This window comes from Miniopterus schreibersii, assembly GCF_964146895.1.
Source record: "Miniopterus schreibersii genome assembly, chromosome: 2".
Lineage (NCBI taxonomy): Eukaryota > Metazoa > Chordata > Mammalia > Chiroptera > Miniopteridae > Miniopterus > Miniopterus schreibersii.
Window position 1 is genome coordinate 177,369,514 of NC_138102.1, and position 18,828 is coordinate 177,388,341.

General features: G+C 41.3%; 1 protein-coding gene across 1 annotated transcript; it reads right to left on the bottom strand.

Annotated features, from left to right (window-relative positions):
* Positions 1 to 429: 429 nt before the first annotated feature.
* RTCB (RNA 2',3'-cyclic phosphate and 5'-OH ligase) lies at positions 430 to 18,403 on the bottom strand (the record flags this gene model as incomplete). The annotated part of the gene is made up of 13 exons (XM_081127831.1): positions 430 to 1,489; positions 2,820 to 2,939; positions 4,599 to 4,709; positions 5,314 to 5,502; positions 6,029 to 6,204; positions 7,517 to 7,676; positions 8,610 to 8,766; positions 9,642 to 9,798; positions 11,802 to 11,901; positions 13,047 to 13,114; positions 14,292 to 14,370; positions 17,505 to 17,719; positions 18,334 to 18,403. 13 exons carry the CDS (start codon positions 18,401 to 18,403, stop codon positions 1,382 to 1,384), a joined length of 1,710 nt encoding a protein of 569 aa, XP_080983957.1. The 3' UTR covers positions 430 to 1,381.
* Positions 18,404 to 18,828: the final 425 nt, after the last annotated feature.

The following is an 18,828-nucleotide window of genomic DNA, read 5'->3' on the forward strand; positions in this document are numbered from 1 at the left end:
CCCTCAACGTGGGTCCACCTGATGTTTGCTCATGACCAGACTCAGGCCATGCATTCTTTTTATTTTAATCCTCACCTGGGGCTATTTTTTCCATTGCTTTTCAGAAGGAGTGGAAGGGGGGGCGGAGAGAGATGGAGACACAGAGACATTGATGGGAGAGAAACACATTGATTGGTTGCCTCCCAAACGTACCCTGACAGGGGCAGGGGATGGAGCCTGCAACCAAGGTACATGCCCTTGGCTGGAATCAAACCCGGGACCCTTCGGTCCATGGGCCATCGCTCTAAACACTGAGCCAAACCGGCCAGGGGTGTAAGAATGTTTTTTAGGGCAAGTCTCTGAAAGCATCCTGGAAGAAAATCAGAAAACATTAACACCGACCAAAGTGACTAATTGTCCTAAGCTATAAAATACTAAGCACAAAATACAAACAATATATTGCAACTTTATTAGATTTTTATATTTTACTGGCTATTTGGACTCAACCGAAGCCTTAGTAACCTATAACTTTAGCATCTCCAAGGTGTCACAGTACACAACATGAAATCTAATTAGGTGGCACAAGACTAGTCAGCTTAACACAGAGCAACCATTAACATCACAGACGTGGTTCCTGCTTTTATAATGATCTGATCACCATGTAAACATATTACTTCTGCTGTGCAAGTTATTATTCAAGAAAAGTTTGCCAGACCAGGTCTAATTAATGACAGATACCAGCTGATGCCATTTTGCAGGCTAAGTCAAAACTGCCTTACATTCAGAATGAGAAAGGTAACAAGTCTATGAAAAATTATTTTCTCTTGGGTCCCTATTCCTACACTGCCACACACTCACTCATCACTGTGTCCCACCATCCAAATAGCTAACATCCTGACATGACCCTATGGAGGCTCTCCAAGCAAGAATGGTATTTAGGACTTTGCTCAGAGTAGGGGAACGGGGTAGATGGTAGATGAATGGACAAAGTGATAAAAGGAGGGCAGAAAGGAAACATTCTAAAACCTTCCCATTTAACAGAATGTTCATGACACCTCTCAGGATGTAGAGTTCATTCTGATGATTAAAGACTTGTGTGACCGAGTAAGGCAGTTTCTTGAACTATCCCCACCCTCTAATAGATTTCCCTAACAATCTGTGGGACAACCAGAGAGGAAGCATATGCATCCCTTTCCAAATGGGGAACATGTGAGTCCTCCCAGAAGGTAATTTGACAGCACTGGCTCCTGAAGCAGCAGCCTCCGTCAGCCACTTTGCAATGGCAGTTACAGCCACATGCTTTGGAACCTGTCAGGTCTCTGAGTCTTGATGTCTGAAGAGCACTTCAGTCCACTTCCACTACAGTGAGGGTGACTGGGGTCCGGTGGCCACAGGCAGGGTTCTATCCTTTGATAACAGCAATCGGTCGCAGTTTAATGGCCTTCTTGCTGATTCCAGCATCGTGGCAGGTGTTCACAACATCTGTCACATTCTTATAGGACTCAGGCGCCTGCAGGGGTGGAGTTAAACATTGTAAAAGTCTATTTAAATGTCACTTGTGAAAAAGAAGTGCACACTAAAATAATACTGAGATTTTTTCCTGGCTCACAGTCACTCTCCTACTATACTTCTGATTTCAGTATCGAGGAAGAGGATCCTTACAATATTTTTTCATTCAGCCATTCAACTAATACTTATTAAACATCTGCTTAACTAGGCACTATTTTAGGTGCTAGGAATACTGCAATGAACAAAACTAACATAAGTCCCTTCCTTGTAAAACTTTCCGAATAGTAAAGTACCTTGGCTTCTTAGTTCATTGGTTTCTACTCCTTCAGTGTTTACCCTGGCCATTCACTCCCTGGGTCAGACCCCAGAACTTGTCATTACCATTGATCACAAGTCCTTCATTATCTGTTTCAAGCATCTCAGGCTGGTGATCACAGCCTAGGTTTTCAGCTCACTCCTCTCATGTTCCATCTCTGATAATCCTTCAACCTCATGAGACCTACAATCCCTTAGCAACACCCTCAACAATCCTGCCTTTTCACTGTGCGTACGTGCAACCCGGGTTAAAGGTAACCCAACCTCTACTTCATGCCTGCACCTCTGCATCTGAATGTACTTGTCAACACCCAACACTGAAGTTAGCTCAGGTGGGTCCTTCGTGCCGTCCTGGCAATTACCCCAAGTTTCACTAGACCAATTACTCTTTCTCTCTCTTAGGTGACTATTTCACTCTCTCCTGCATCCTCACTCTGTTGCTGGCCCTACTTCCTATTACACTGAAAAACTGTTGAACACCCAAGCATGATTTCGCCTGGGTTTTTGCGTCTGCTGTTCTTTCTGCCTTTCCTGGAAAGCTTACCCCTAGATACTCACATAGCCCATCCCTCACTGCCTTCAGCTCTTCACTCGAGTATCACCTTACCACGTCCTACTTAAAACAGCACCCACTCCCAATCTCTCCGTAGCCTCCTCTCCATTTTTACTTTGTTGCGCTTATCGCCACCTAATGCACTGTTAAGGTTTTACTATTCGGAAAGTTTTACAAGGAAGGGACTTATGTTAGTTTTGTTCATTGCAGTATTCCTAGCACCTAAAATAGTGCCTAGTTAAGCAGATGTTTAATAAGTATTAGTTGAATGGCTGAATGAAAAAATATTGTAAAACATGCAAGCAAAAAATATACCAAATGTTAATAGAGGTTATCTCTGGTTGGTGGAATTCTAGGTGTTTCCTTTTTTGTATTTTCTAAAACCTCTTAATTAAACATGTGTTGTTCTTAAAATCAGGGGAAAATTAATAGTTATTAAAAAAATAAAGCCTTTGTCACTTACCTCTTCCATAACCAGTTTGGGTGATGCGACACGAATTGCGATTCCCATATCTGCCAATTTGTCTAAGACATCCTGGAAATCTAAATTACGTCGCGATTTTGCTCGGGACAGTGCACGGCCCTAGATTAGGAAAGAAATGAACTTCACTTTATAAATTCTGAGCTACAATTTATGTTCAACCCCAACAATTATTTAAATCCTTATAATTATATGCCTTTTCCTCGACTTCTTTTGAAACTAAAAAAGGAGTTAAAAGACAATCTTGAACTATTTTATCAACCTTATTATGTGCCTTTTGTTGTAAGCCTCACCATACCCCTTTGGAAAACAAATTTCTATCTATACAAAGCATTTAGTATTTAAAGATTTAGTTTTGTGTATCTAATTGGTTAATTATCAGGTGAATATAAATATTTTACTTTTTAATTGTAAACAGTATGTCTGTTATCACAAAAGCTTTGTACTCTTTATGATTTAAAAAGGTTTGTCGCCAGGCCGGGTGTGGCTCAGCGGTTGAGCGTTGACCTAGGATCCAGGTGATTGGGGTTCGATTCCCGGTAAGTGCACATGCCTGGATTGCGGGCTCGATCCCCAGTCAGGGGGGCATGCAGGAGGCAGCCGATCAATGACTCTCTCATCATTGATGTTTCTCTCTCTCCTTCTCCTTTCCTCTCTGTAATCAATAAAGATATATTTAAAAAAGAAAGAAATGTCTATTAAAAAAATAAATAAAATAAAACGGTTTGTCAACCTTACCACTACTGACATTTTGGACCAGATAATTCTTAGTTGTGGGGACTGTCCTGTACATTGCAGGATGTTTAGCAGTACCCTTGGCTTCCACCCATTAGATGCCAGTTGCAAAACTCCCCTCCCCAAGTGTGACAATCAAAAATGTCCCCGGATATTGCTTGTGTGGGTGTAAGATGTCACACTGGTTTTGATCACTGGGTTAAAATTAAGAGTTGGGAGGCAGTTGGAAATGAAAAAGGATCAGAGTAAAAAGGTAGAATTAAAACATATTTGTGACAATTTGTGCTATAAGAAGGTACTCCAGACAGTTTCTATTTTCTACTACATCATTAGCTGACCACTCTGACGGCTTAGAACAGGGCTTGGCAAACTGGTTTGTGAGCCAAATCTGGCCTAACACAGCTGTTTTGTAAATAAAATTTTATTGGAACACAGCAATGCCCATTTATTTACATACTGTGTATGGCTGCTTTTTTCACTACAATGGCATAATGAACAGCTGCTAGAGACCATATGGCCCCCAAAGCCTAAAATATTGACTGTCTGGCACTTACTGAAAACTTGGCCAAACCCTGGCTTAGAAGAGGCGATATGTTGATATAGTTGTGTAGTCTACCCAAGGGTTCTGACTGGCAAATAGGGCATATCCCACAAATCTTGAGTGGACCCACCCAGTAAGGAGCAAATTATGCAAATGAATAGGTCCGGTGAATGAGATAACTTGAGGTAAATCTGCATCAGTTAAAGATGTACTAGTTATGCTAGTGTGACAATTTCTCAGGCCAGACTTTGTGAACTTGCAGAGATGAGAAACAGTCGCTGGCTTGAAAATGACCCTGCGAGTAGAGATACTAGATGACTTCACTGGTTCACCAGACAGTATATATTATGAGAATAAATTCAGGTAGAAGATAAGACCCAAACCTCAACTTTGTTAATGCTTAATCAAGTACATTTACCTGTCAAAATGCAAAACAATGACGAAACAGAAGAGAGCATTTCTAAGTCAGTTTTTGTTTTCCTTACCGCTCCATGACAGGTTGTTCCAAAGGTCTCAGTCATGCCCTGTTCAGTGCCAGTAAGAACGTAACTACAGGTTCCCATGGTGCCACCAATGAGCACTGGCTGTCCAGTGAGCTGAGGATGCACACAAATCAAACATGTTAAAATTTAAAACACCACGAGCTTTTCATGTTTGAGATTTAAACTTCCTTTTGCATTGAAGGACTGTGGGAGAAATCTGAGCCACCTAAATGCATTTCTCTCACAACTATGTTGACATTATTTTGGTTTTTTGATAATTGAGAGAGGAGGGGAGAGGAAGGGAATGAAACTGTGAGGACTGGGAAGGCAGCAGAAGGCAGACTGAATTCAAGAGCAAAGCATTCAGGGAAAGGTTATTAGGAAGAACCATCCTAAGTGAGGCACCTGCCCTCTCCATGCTTCCATTTCCTCATCTGTGAAATGGGAGTAGGTTAAGGGTCTTTCTAACTCTGTTACACCAAAGGGATAAAAAGGAATGAAACAGGCTGAGTTTAATCTTAATTCTGTCTTCTAATCATTCAAAGGCTTTAAAAAGATAATCCTAAAGTATAGATGATGGGGGAATTCGCTTCAGAGATGAGAAATCACTGTTCTCATGGATGACAGATTTTCTTTTCACAACTGCTGCCTTCCTGTTTAAATTCATCCATATTTATAACTACCTAAGTCACATACCCACAAATAGCTTAGCACATACTTGGTAATCAACAGCAATGAGGGGATGGTGAGGAGGGAAAGCTCGGGTGGATCCCTTCCTGTGTACTAACAGGGTCCGCTCCTTTCCGTCCACCACATGCTGCTCCACTTTGGCGATATTGTGGGAAACATCATAGATCACGTGTAGGTCCAAGTCATCAGGGGTTGTGTTGAAGACCTTGGCAAAAGCCTAAGAGAGAAAGCTTAATTTAAGAGCAGCCAGAACCAGCTCTTCAGAACTTACCTTACTGATTCTAGCTAGTCTGTTCCTGAAGGGAGCAAGGGATTTAAGAGTTGAAAATAGCAGTATTATTAATCTTCATGTGAAGGACAAGAACTGTCCTATAGACCACACAGAAATTCCATTCCATAAATTCCAACTTTGGTTGAAAAACTGCTTGGCTACTCTTGACCCCGCCTTCAGAACGGACTCTTCCTCAGCTGTCTGAATCTTAGTGAATGGCACTTCTAGCTTCTCCAAAGCTCAAGGAAAATTCCAGGAACAATGCTGGCTTCTTTCTTCCCTCATTCCCACACCCGATACTCTGCTTATTTATTTTAAGTAGACACCAAAGGTTTAGACATTGCTGATATTTTGAATATTCATTAATATAAATTTCCAAACCCCAAATTTACAGGCTCTGACTTGACTACACTGTTTCAAAGCACTTAACTTCATCATGAATAACTTGGACCAGAAAAGCAACTTCAAGTACCTGGCGGGTTAAGAAGGTCATGGAAGAGCGGTTGACCCAGGCATAGTTCCCGGCCGCTGCCATACCCTTCAGGTAGTCCTGGCCCTCTGGAGAAGCGATTCGAGCACAAGCCAACTGACGGTCATTGACTATAATCTTGTCTCTCTTCATGGCTTTTTCCATAGCAACCAGGGCATCTGGAACAAGAGAGCAACAAGTCCAAACTAGCCAGCTTTCCCTAAATAATTCAGATCTATTGCAGAAAGCTAGGCTCTATTCAAATCCATTCTATAAAAAAACAAGTAAAGTGCAACTTTCCCTTGGAAGTGTTTCTGAGTTCATCTATTTGCTTGGTCAAGATACATTATTGAGAATCTTTTCTGTCAGAGCTGTGACACAAGCTAAGTGGGCTACAAAGACAACACCTGCCCCGCCAGGAACTTGTCAGAAATGAGATGTGTACAGCACAACAACATGGCGTGCACCACTCCTCTCCCAGCATGTAAATGGGTAAGGACAGACAGGAGTAGTAAATACACTTGATGATCATCAAGGTTTGTAAAAATAATTTTCAGTGACTTAGTGTAAAAGAGCTAGATACAAGTTGCTAATCTTCTGCAGGAAAGTCAAATCCATGACAAAGTGCAGAGAAGTGCTCAGCAGAAAGTTCAGAAATACGGTCACTGCTCCGTATATTTGCTAGGTGAAGTATTCTAATGGGCCAGGCTGGCACAAATTATCAAATTCCCATAGCAGATGAACCATAATATGCAGTTTCAAGTTTAAAATAACTTCCAAGTCTCTATAACTTTTCATCTATTCATAAACCCTTTCGCACATCCTACAAATTACTGAGAGCAATCTTCCTACTACTTCTCTGTCTCCTACTTTTGGTCCTGCATGTCCTTTGTGCATGACTGTCCAGACTGCAAACATTTGTCCACAAAGCCACCTCTGAAATCTTGAAATGTTTTGCCTTTTCTCTTCTGTAACATTTAATCAACCACCACGTCTATCTTTACTTTCTTTGTAACGGACACCACGTCTCTTTCACGAGACAATGTAAGGGCAGAGTCCTTGCCTATTCCATCGCTGAATCCACTGTAGCACCTAATCGGTACAAGTATCTAAGACATATTTGCTAAATTAATGTCTACAACACAAACTCCACAATTTAAGGTCCTTCTTGCTCTTTCTCAGCCAGATGATAGTAAGAGTAAACAAAATAACTGGAGCCAATATTTATTAAGTACTAACCAGCAGACACTGACGTAAGTACTTTACATATATTATTTCATTTGCTCTCCTATGGCAACACCATATGAAATAATTATTATTCCTATTTTTTTGTCAAACAAGGGAGTTAAGGCCCAATGAAGTTAATTTGTTCAAGGTCTAGTTAGAAGAACCAGGGTAAAAACCTACAGTATAATTCCAGAGCTTTCTTTCTTAAATCTCCCATAAAATGCATATTTTAGCACCACACCAAAAATTAGGTCCAGAATATACCTGTGGCTACTTGGTGGCCCAAGCCTCTGCTTCCACTGTGGATCATTACACACACCTGTCCCTTATGGTCAATGCCCATCTTCTTAGCAGCATACTCATTGAAAATCTCATCCACAACCTGGATTTCTGCATAGTGGTTACCTGCTCCCAGGGTCCCCAGCTGCAAATATAAGAATGTCTGATAAAACAGCTCTATTCCGATTTTAAAAAATCAACTTAAAAGCATATACATAAAAACCAACCAATAACATAATCAAGAAAATAATCACACAGATAGTGTTTTATGTAACAAAAATATTTCTAAGCCTTAGAAATGCTTCATTCATTTAAAGCAATATTCTACACAACAGCAATAATGCAGAGCAGCTCCTGAAGTTTACTGTCATCATCTGCTTGAGGCACACACGTATCGAAAGCTTCATAAACCAAAACCCATATCATTAAATGGCTCAAAGGAGATTTGAAACATCACTGAGAGAAGGGTCAAATTTTGGGATGACCATCTATGAGTTCACTGGCACCACTATTATTGAAAGAGTATGTCCCTTAACTGGAACTAGCAGATGATTTAGGGAACCAGAGGATGGCAGTACTCGAAGAGTTTTTAGAAGTTGTCTACCTTTAACCACCCAAATTTTTAGATGAGAAAATGAGACCCAGACAGGCAAAAAGAGACTTGCCCAAGGTCAGAGTGATTTAATGGCAAAGCCATCAATTAGCTGTAAATTTCAAATATCTGGTCTATTTTTATCTCATGGACACCATGAACTGACAAAGTTTCTCTTTTCGTCTTCGACGTGAGAAAACTTTCAGCCAAATCTTGTCAAACTATGTACATATGCAATTTTAGCATACATTTTAAGCCTGATCCCATTCTAATTCATGATATCTTGTTTTCTCTTATGAACATCGGCAAGCTCCTGAGAGCTTTTTAAAAGAGTAAGAATGAAGTGCAAACACAAATTTGTGATCATTTTGATATACTGTGAAAAAACCTGGGGAATGTAGATTTCCTACACAGAAAACAGGTTTTTTTTCCCCACCAACAAAAAATATGAGAAATATGAACAGGTTCTCCTCCAAAGTTAGTTACCTGAGGAAGGCCTCGTTTTTTTGCCCTCGCAGAGACCTTATTGGGGTCAGCTTGCAGCATTCTTCCATATTCCTCACAGTGCTCCTTGTCTTCAGCCCAGGCATAGCCTTCTCTAAGCGACCAGTCCACACCCATCTCCAAGGCCTCTTCCAAGTCTCTAAGTGAGTAACAAGTGCCAGTCATTTTAGTCAAGGCAGATCAAAACCTAAGGATGACCACATCTCAAAGGGCAGAGGAAACGGCATTTACTGACTATCGCCTGTATACTAGGCATTGTGCTAGACACAAAGTTTATGTTCTCAGCAACTCTATAGTTTTTGGAGGAAAGCAGCTACATAAAAAATTGCAATATAAGATAGTAAATGCCATATTAGAGAAGTATCTTTCTTGACTTTTTTATAGCCCTTCATGTTTTTCAAATCTTATTTACATTAGATTTGCCTCTTTGATCCTGAATTCTATGAGGTGGTGGTCAAGCAGCCAAAGAAAATTTATGACCAGTCAGATATCACTATCTACCATTAACTTTACCACAGCTACCTGCCATCATTAATAATTTATGAAAAATAGTCAAATAATAAATAAAGCTATCTACATGTCTTCAGGAGACATAGGTTAGATTTTAAGTTCCATTCCTACCTTCATAGCACTACGTGGCTTTATTGCACATGGATTTTGAAGCTGAGGTGCACATACATTAATGCCCCTAGAAGGAAAAAGCTCTGATTGTCACCTAAGGGCCAGCCTTCTTCCAAAGCACTGCCAGGAGAAACTGCAATGTGCAGTGTTCAATGTTCCTGCCCTGCCACACCCCATTTCAAACATTTATTAGGACAAAATTCCTATCTAAAATATTCCAGACACGCTTTTCAAAGTGGGCTGGACCTCATGCTTAAAAAGCCAATTCAATACCACTTCCTGAAAAAAGACTGAACAATCTCCATCTCCCAAGTGTCCTGCATTGGAAATGAATGTGAGGGCCTTATGGGTATTATTTCTCTCACTCCATTTATTGGAAACTTGTGCTCTTACTTGGCATTCATTGGGATGACACCTTTTGATCCCACCCCTACAGGAATGTGGTCAAACATAGCTTGGGCAAGTTGCTCCTTCACAGGCTGGACATCACTTTCATCTAAATTGGTTCTTAGCAAGCGGACACCGCAGTTGATGTCAAATCCGACGCCACCTATGAAAGAGAAAAGTTAGTCATATATTATGATAACCAGGTAGTTGGGCATTGTTACCCATGATTTCCCACCATTAATGAGGGTTTAAAAGACAGACATTCTTTTAAACATAACTGTTTTATAGTAGCCAGTAAAGGGGTTCTCTGCGGGTAAAGTCTGACCATACCAAAACAATTTAAAGTAACAGACATACTAAAGGTACTTTGTGGGCCAGAGAGGCAGTAATGAACAACGAATAACATCTAGACCAGACATTAAAATGTGGATTATGTTTCTTTTTTCCCTTGATCACTCTTGTTGGAGGTTTATGAATTAGATTAGGTTTTTCAAAGAACCAACTTTTAGCTTTGTTGATCGTTTCTACTGTATACTGTTTCATTAACTGTGCTCTTCACTATGTCCCTCTTTCTACCTTTTGGGGTTTTTAATTTGTTGTTCTTCCTCTAACTTTTTGAGATGGATGCTTAGATTACTGATATTTCAACCTTTCTTCTTTTCTAATTTGCACATTTAAGGCTATATATTTCTATCCAAGTATGGCATTAACAGTAACCCACAAATTTTAAACATAAGTCTTTTTTAATTAACATTATTTTCTATTTCTATTATGATTTTTTTGACCCATGGGTTATTTAAATGCATATTGCTTCACTGAATATAAATATATGAGGTTTTTAAAAAAATAGTTTTGTTGTTGTTAATGATTTCTTAATTCTAATATGGCAGAAGAATGTCCTCTATAACAATGGTTCTAAAGTGTGGTCCAGAGATCCTTTCAGGTCTAAGACTAAATGTAAAGTAATGCTAAGATATTATTTGCCTTTTAAACTTATTCTCTTGAGTGTATAGTAAAGTTTTCCAAGGGCTACACGGCATGTGATAACATGTTTGCTCTGATGGATAATGAAATATGTACTTGTATATTATTGTTTTAGAAATGTCTCAGCTTTAATGTCTAGTAAGGTAAACACTGATAAAAGCCTTTGAGATCAACCTCAAAAAACTGTAAGAGTGTAAAGGGGTCCTGAGTCCAAAATTTTTGAGAACTGCCTCTCTATGATTTCAACACTTTGAAATTTGAGACCTGCTTTCTGGCTTAGCACCTGGTCAATTTTGTGTGCACTTGAAAAAAAGTATCTTCTACGGTTCTTGAATGCACTGTAATGTGAGAATGCACAGAACCATGCACGTAAATTAGAGGTCAAGGTGTCAAGTTTGTCAACGGCATTGCTCAAATCAATGGTTCCTGACTGCAACCTGCCATTACCTCAAGAGAAAAGCAGTGCTCAATGTGGAACTCACATATTTGTACTTTTCTTTAGATGGTAGCCTCACAAATTCTTATTGCTGTAATAGCTTTCCCATGCTCCCAAACAGATTATTAAAAAAATTTCTTTTTTGTTAGCCTTTCTTATTATTCCCAGCAAGGGATGTCTGAAATAACCATATTTAGCACTGCCAGAGGAAGAACTCTCAAGACGTAATTTATACTCCCCCCCCCCTTCAGATTCTGAAAACAAAGATATTACTTCTGATGTGAAATATTTCCAGTGAAAGCACTCACAGCAGGAAAGACATGCACCACGGGAGGTGAATGATGACAACGAGAACAAACACTGAGCACTTCCTAGCCTAGCACTGTTCTTAGTATTTTACACAACTTAGCTCAGAGTCTTCACAATAATGCTCAATTTGCTCAAGAGGTAACTGGGATATCGAAATACATAATTTGTCAGGAAAGTGTTTCAGTTTGTTTTGTAGCCAATGTCTGAATAGTGCCTGACATACTGTGAGAGCCTAAAGAATTCTCCTAAATATATACTTTACTTGATATTTTAAGAGCCTCTGAGTGTCGGTAATTCATTCTCTCAGTAAATGAGGAAAAGAAATGGTAGTGTTGGATGAGACAGGTGCACACACAGGAAGCAGCCACTCTCTAGTTCAGAGAGGCGATGACACAATGAGAAGAGCTACACGTGACAGCAGCGTGCAGCCACCTTACCTGGGGACACCACTGCTTCAGGGTCATTCATATCAAAAGCTGCCATATTCCCAATAGCAAACCCGTAACCTGAATGGACATCAGGAAGCCCAATGGATCTCTGAAAGAGAATTAGAAGATGAAATACAGCTTTTTCAACCTGGCACTCTGGTTGCCAGATGGACCTGATACTGATTCTCAAAGAGGCTGCAGGCTTAAGCCTTCCTCAAATCAAGATCCTAGTTTCATAAAATATTCTCCATTGGTGAAAATTAGGTGTAAAAACTCCTAATCATGAAGTTAATACAGTGGAGAAAAATCCTTCTTATAAAGTCTGACCATTAACTGAAGAAACCTAAAACAGAAAAGCCTCAGTATAACATGACACAGGAGGACCACAGGCTAACTTTGATGTGCTATCACATTTTAAAGACATCTAAAGACAGACATTGACAAATCATGGTCATGGCAGGTTAAAAGGAGAGAAATACCCAACTTATATAGGTCTTTAGTATTTAAGTAATCATAGACAAATGTAATGCATTTAATGGTATGAATACTGTATACTTTCTACATCTGGGGCCTAGAAAGGGATCCTGACCCAGAAGAAATGCAGGTTAAACATGGTGAGGATTTATGGAGATCCTGAGACACTTAAACCCCTTTATACATAAGCCAAGTCTTTTTATCCCTGCCCCACCCAGTGCCCAGCACAGTAATGGCATAAAGACCTCAAAAAATGTCTGTAGGGTGGATTCATTTTAACATCTACCTGTAACGTTGGCATCTGAATGTTTGACTGCAGCGGCGGCCCACTTGTACCATCCAGTTTTATCCGTTATTGTCACTACCCTCTTTTTCAATCATGTCCAGAGCAGCTATATCATCCTCTCTCCCTCTCCTCAGTCCCACCCCTTAAACTTCTTTCTATTCCTTCTCTAACCATCCTCTTAAATGGGGCCACAGTGAAAACCACAATGGCGGTATACTACTTCAGGAAAAATGAGGTACAATGACAAAAACCAAGAACACATTAAAAACTACTTTGAAGGTTCTCAAATGCTTATAGATTGTAGCCAAAGGCAATCAGAACCTGTGATGTTATTTGGGCCCAATTACTTCTTTATGTTCCATGGTTATTTCTAGATGTTCAAAGGTCACTGTCTAAATGACACCATTATCAGTGAGGCATGGCCATTCACCCATTCAACAAACTTTTAAACTAAGAGAAAATATAAATGATTAAAGCTCAGAACATGGACTCACATGAACAATCCCAGGCAGGGCTGCCACATTGCCAATTTGTTTCATGGCAGGCAGGAAGCCACCAACACCTGAAGACAAAAATTCAAAATTAGCAAAGAGGACACACTTGATCTTTAGTAAGTATTCCCATACATTTCTAGATTGCACTACATGAAGGGGCGTGATGAGGGCTACTAAAACAAAGCAGAAAAGGATGTCTGCGACGGCAGTGTGAAGGCAGGTCCTTCAGAAGGCAGTGCAGGCACAGAAAGGTAGCGAGGGCAACCGGAATAATGGCAAACACCCGTAAGTGTGCAAACCAGGGAAGGTTGTTGGCAATGTACTGCGAGATGTAAAACATAACTATTAAATATTATGTTGTCAATAAAGAAATATGTTCTTTCAGAATTCACATTATTTATCAAAAAACATCAACACTGGTTTTATTCTAAGTGACAGAGAAGGGCAATGTGGAGCTGGAAAAGCACTGGGTTAAGAGTTAGGGGACCGCGGTTCTAGTCCCAGCTGTCACTTGGTTGCTCTGTCTTTTTAGACAAGTCAGTATACCCTGGTGGGAGGCAGGTGGGATTTAGTTGGTTGATCTAAAAAATAAAAGGGTTAAAATTAGATTTCAATTCCACCATCACTATTAGAGCTTTGTATAAGAACTTTATACGTTTACCTCTAAACCTCGCTGGAATCCTGCAAGATAGTTGTAATAAACTCTCTTTTATAGATAAGGTAACTGAAGTTAGGTGAAGCTACTCAGTGTACTGGTTAAGAATACTGACTTTGGAATCAGGTACTCCTGGGTCTGAAATCTGGCTCTGTCACCAAGAAGTTGTGAAACCTTGGACAAATTAAAATTACTTAATCTCACTGAACCTTGACTTACACATCTTTAAAATGGAGACAATATCCTCCTCTTAGAGTTACTCTAAGAATTACAAGAGATAACCTAAGTAAAGCTCCAGTAAAGTGCCTGGCACATAGTGAGGGCACAATAAATGGTCGCTTTTATTATTATCCAAGGTTAGCTTCAAAACCAACCAGATCCATCCAACTCCAAATGGTTTCTACAAGGTCAGGTAGCTAACAGAATTACCACAAATTAGAAACAGTTTTTTTGGTCTCATTTCAAGCCTTGGTCATTCCTTGACAATATTTTTGTTTTTTTAAGTAATGTATTAGGTGAATTATCATATTTTTCAGGCTATAGGGGAGACACTACTTACGCTACCACATGTAAAATTTTAATGTACTTACCACCACCTCGACAGGCATTCCTTAATTCTTCAAACATTAATTTTTCCAGAGCATCATTCACATAGAAAATCCCTTCAACCTGGTACCAATGAAAATGAAAAACCATGTCTAAGCACATGTACACGATGTATAGACACTGGATGGAATACAAATACTGGATACAGTATTCGTTTTGCTTTACTCTTTCTAAAACACTTTCACAATATCTTAAATAAGCAAAAAACTTCCTATCAAAAAGTAGATGTTTTCATCCTTAAATACAGTTGCCTCTGAACAACATGGGGGTTTAAGGCGCTGACAGCCCCTCTCCTCGGCCCGCCATGCAGGTGAAAATCTGTGTATAACTTTTGACTCCCCCAAAACTTAACTAGGAATAGCCTAACTGTTCACCGGAAGCCTTACTGATAACATGAACAATTGAGTAACAAGTATTTTGTATGTTATATGTATTAGTACTGTATTCTTACAGTAAAGTAAGCTAGAGGAAAGAACATATTGTGAGAAAATACATTTATAATATTTATTGAAAAAAATTCGTGTATCAATGGACTGGTGCAGTTCAAACCTGTGCTGTTCAAGGGTCAACTGTATATCATAAAAATGAAGTATTCTGAAATGTTCACAAATTGTTTTGTTCATTCTCCTATTCTCAAAGACACATTTAAGAACTTAACAGGTAAAATACTTTGTATATGTGATAAAAGTCTTCCAATTGCTCTCACTGCCAAAAGGTCTCCGTATTCTTGTGCTTATAAAATACCAATGGTTTTTAGTGTGGTGACTGTCGGGGGGAGGTGGAGTGGAGGGAGATAGAACAGGGTAAAGCAGGGATAAATGGTGATGGACAGAGATGTGACTCGGGGTGGTGTCCAGATGGTGGGTAGAATTGTGCACCTGAAACATGTATAATTTTGTTAAACAGTGTCACTCCAATAAATTCAATAAAAAGGAAAAAAATATCAATGGGTTTTGAAAAAACAGACAAACCAAAATTTCAAATTCCAAACATAAAAATGCAGACTTCTGACTTAAGTGTACTTTTTCTGTGCTTAAGACAACAGCACATCACACTTTATTGTGTCCTATGCTAACTTACAAATCTATACTTAGGTAAATGGTGAGTAAAAAAAATTTAACATGTAGCTATGTAGCTGTGTGCTCAGCTCTATAATCTATATAATGTTAAGAGGATAAACAAGTTTGATAAAGGAGCAAACAAAGGCAATAAAAAATACAATTATGTAACTAACACCAAAGGTCAGAACATTTTTATCAGAGATCAAATATTATGAAGGAACTGCCTGATAAAGAAGAACCAAAGATTTAACACTTAATCATCCAGACAAGTGAATTTCTTTCATTAGAAAGATGATTTTTATTTACATCTTCCCACTGCATGAATATCAGTTGACAGAAAATGTCTCTAGTACAATTTCAAAGGGTTACATTTAGTAACTCCCCAAACATTCACTGAGGACTTAAAATGTGTCAAGTACTGTACTGGGCACAAGGTGAGACAAAGAATATTCAAGATCCTGAGCATCTGGCTAGGCTATAGCCCAGACAAGCAAGTTAAGAGCACAGCGGGGCGAGTGCTGTAACAGAAGCGCAGGGCGCCATGAAGACTCTGATGAAGTGGCTCAGTGGTCTGGGGAGGCTTCACAGGTTGCTCACTTTTTGTTCAGTTTAACTGTCTGAGTTGGCTCTTTAAAGACGAGCGACATCACTGGAACAGCAGCACATTTAGGAGCTGAACACAAAGATGACAGAAAGATGGGAGGGGAATGGTTTTAGGGAACAAAGAGGAATTTTTAGTGCAGTGTGTGGGCCTTGGGGGGGAACGGAGATTACAAAACAGGATAATTATTAGTGTGAAATTCACAACTTTCATAAGAATGGGAAACCAATTTAAGTTTGGTGAGAGGTTGGTAACTTTTAAAGAGCACTATATCAAGATTTCAACTGCCCCTTCTCAAGGAATGGGCTATAGTAGTAAAGTGTTATACAAACAGCTAAACCGCAAGTGCCTAGCAAAATCAGACTTACTCTTAGACAGAATTAGCAGCAGTATGCGCATCAAAGTTAAGCCAGAACTGCTACTAGACAATGACAGTGTTATTTCCCTTTGATGATCATGTCATGGCGATATTTATTTTCTATTTCATTCAGGGAACCACCACACGCAGAAACCGACCATGTAGAAAACAGAGCAAAAAGGAGTCTTTATGACTCTGGGCCTTTTTCCCCCCCTCAGCGTTTAGCTAAGTGCTCTACTTATTGGGGACACTTAATAAGTTCTGATATTGAACAAAAGGGTGGGTGGTTACCAGGAACTTCTACCAAGACAGGACCACCAGCCTTCCCTGCGCTTGCACGGCCCCTTAAGGGATTTCAAAAGCCACTGAACAACACACGCACCAAAACCTCACAGATGCCGTCCTTAGTTCTCTACGTTAATGGAAGACACCGGGCAGGAACGGCAACGAGGCCCGAGAGACGCGGGAGGAGCGGCTTCCCAGCCCTGGTGCCGGCCGCCCCAGTCCCCACCCTGTCAGGGGGAGACGGGAACCGGACCGCGCGTCCCGGCCGAGCCGCTGACTAAGCGGGCAGAGGGCGCGCGTCGCCGACTGTTCCTCAAGGTCCTCCTGCCAAGTGAATGCTAAAAACAAACAATACCTGCCTTGTGAGTTTTCTAGGCTGTTGCGAGGGAACAAAACCGTTTTTATTAAAAACCAACGCGGAGCAGTGATTGCTAAAAACCGGTTCGGCGGACAGATCTGTAAAAGTCACTTAAACGACCAGCATGACTCGGAGGAACTGAGTTCCAGTCCCGGCAAGTCCACCCCGAACTGGCCGTGCGACCTTGTAAAAGGCAACTAACGTCTCTGCAGCTCAGGAATGTAACGCCTCCCACGGTGCGTTTACGAGACGCAGGTGTGAAAACGGTTCGCAAGCGCCAACGTCGGGTTTACTGGGACCCCCCGCTTTGCTTGTCCACGGGATCTGGGGGCCCCTCCAGCGGGGAGACGGGGTCGGCGCCGGCCAGGCGGTGCTCAGGCCGGAGGGCGGGGTGGGAGGAAGTCTGCTCGGGGTGGGGGCGGCCCCGAGGACCGCGGGGCGTCGGGAGGGCGAGGAGGCGGCCCGGCCAGGTGGCCGAGGCGCCGCGGGCCGCAGCCGGGAAGGCCCCGCGCGGGTCTCGCTCCCCCGCCTCACCTGCATGTTGGGCACGAAGCCCTTCTTGATCCTCCAGCAGTTCTTATTGATCTTTTCCAAGAACTGCAGCTCATCGTTGTAGTTGCGACTCATGGCGATGACGGCGGTAGCGACTCCCCGGGCCGCTTTGAAGAGAACTGCCGCGCTGTCCCGGGCCTGAAGCACCGCCTTCCGGGACCCAATGCGCAGGCGCAGTCGGCCCGCGGCAGGGTGGGCTACGGCGAGAGCCGAGGCTCCAAACTCCTCGCACAACCGCTTTTCCCTCGGTTACGGTAGACTGCCCTCCAGTGTTTCCCTTGTAGGGTACCAGTGGTCATCTTCCAGGCTAGAGCTAAACTAGCTAGCTAAATCCAGCCGTTTTCTCTATGATCTAGCTATCTTCTGTTTCGGAAGAGCTTGCAGTGCTGAAAAACGTGCTGACTCTGGGTCGGGTCTGGCTGCCCTAATGAATGAACCAGCTTGGAGTTTCATCCCCAGCAGGGAGAGGGAGAGATGTTTGCAGCTGAGAAAGATGAACACGTTTAATACCACAACTGAGCATTTGTATACACCTTGTATATATTTGGATATACCTTGAGTAACTTTTATGTCAGAAAAGAGCACCCCAAGGAATGAAACATGATAGTTTTAGTACAACGAACACTTACGGGACACCCATTCTGGCCAGGTGTGCACCCCAAAACGCGTCAGTGCCAGTCCCTGTGAATGGCAGGGCTTCCCAGCCTAGCCTTCTTTGGCAACTAAGTACTCTAGGATCCTGCTTTTATCAGCAGTGTCTCTTGTTCGGAGTACTAAGTGTGCTTTAAGTGGTTTCCGTTCCTAGTCCTACCTCTTGCAAACAACAGTGACTTGAGAATCAGAAAGACCTGGATCCAGTTTCCACCTTCGCCGTTTACCATCTTTGAGTGGTGAATCTCTCTTGACCTTTGTGTCCTCATCTGTAAAATGGGGTCCTAATTCTTCATAGAGAGGCTGTGAGGATGAAATGAACTGACACTCCTGAAGTAACCAACACAGGATCTGGCATGTGGTCAGCACTCCAACCAATGCCCATCCCCCCCAACAACACAAAAGCCAAGTGTGGTTTCTATTTATTCCTTACATCATCCAGGCCAGTTTCCCTTTCCTCCTCTTTTGCTCCAATTACACCCCATTGATTAGGTGCTCTAACAACATTAATATCATCATTAACTATGAGTTATCTAGGGTTAGTACTCTGCACCGCCATTTCATTTAATCTGGGAGGGAAAACATCTTAAAACTTAAAGAAGTGATACAACTTCCAGAGTTTCCTGAGACTACCCTTGTTTCTCACTGGAAACAC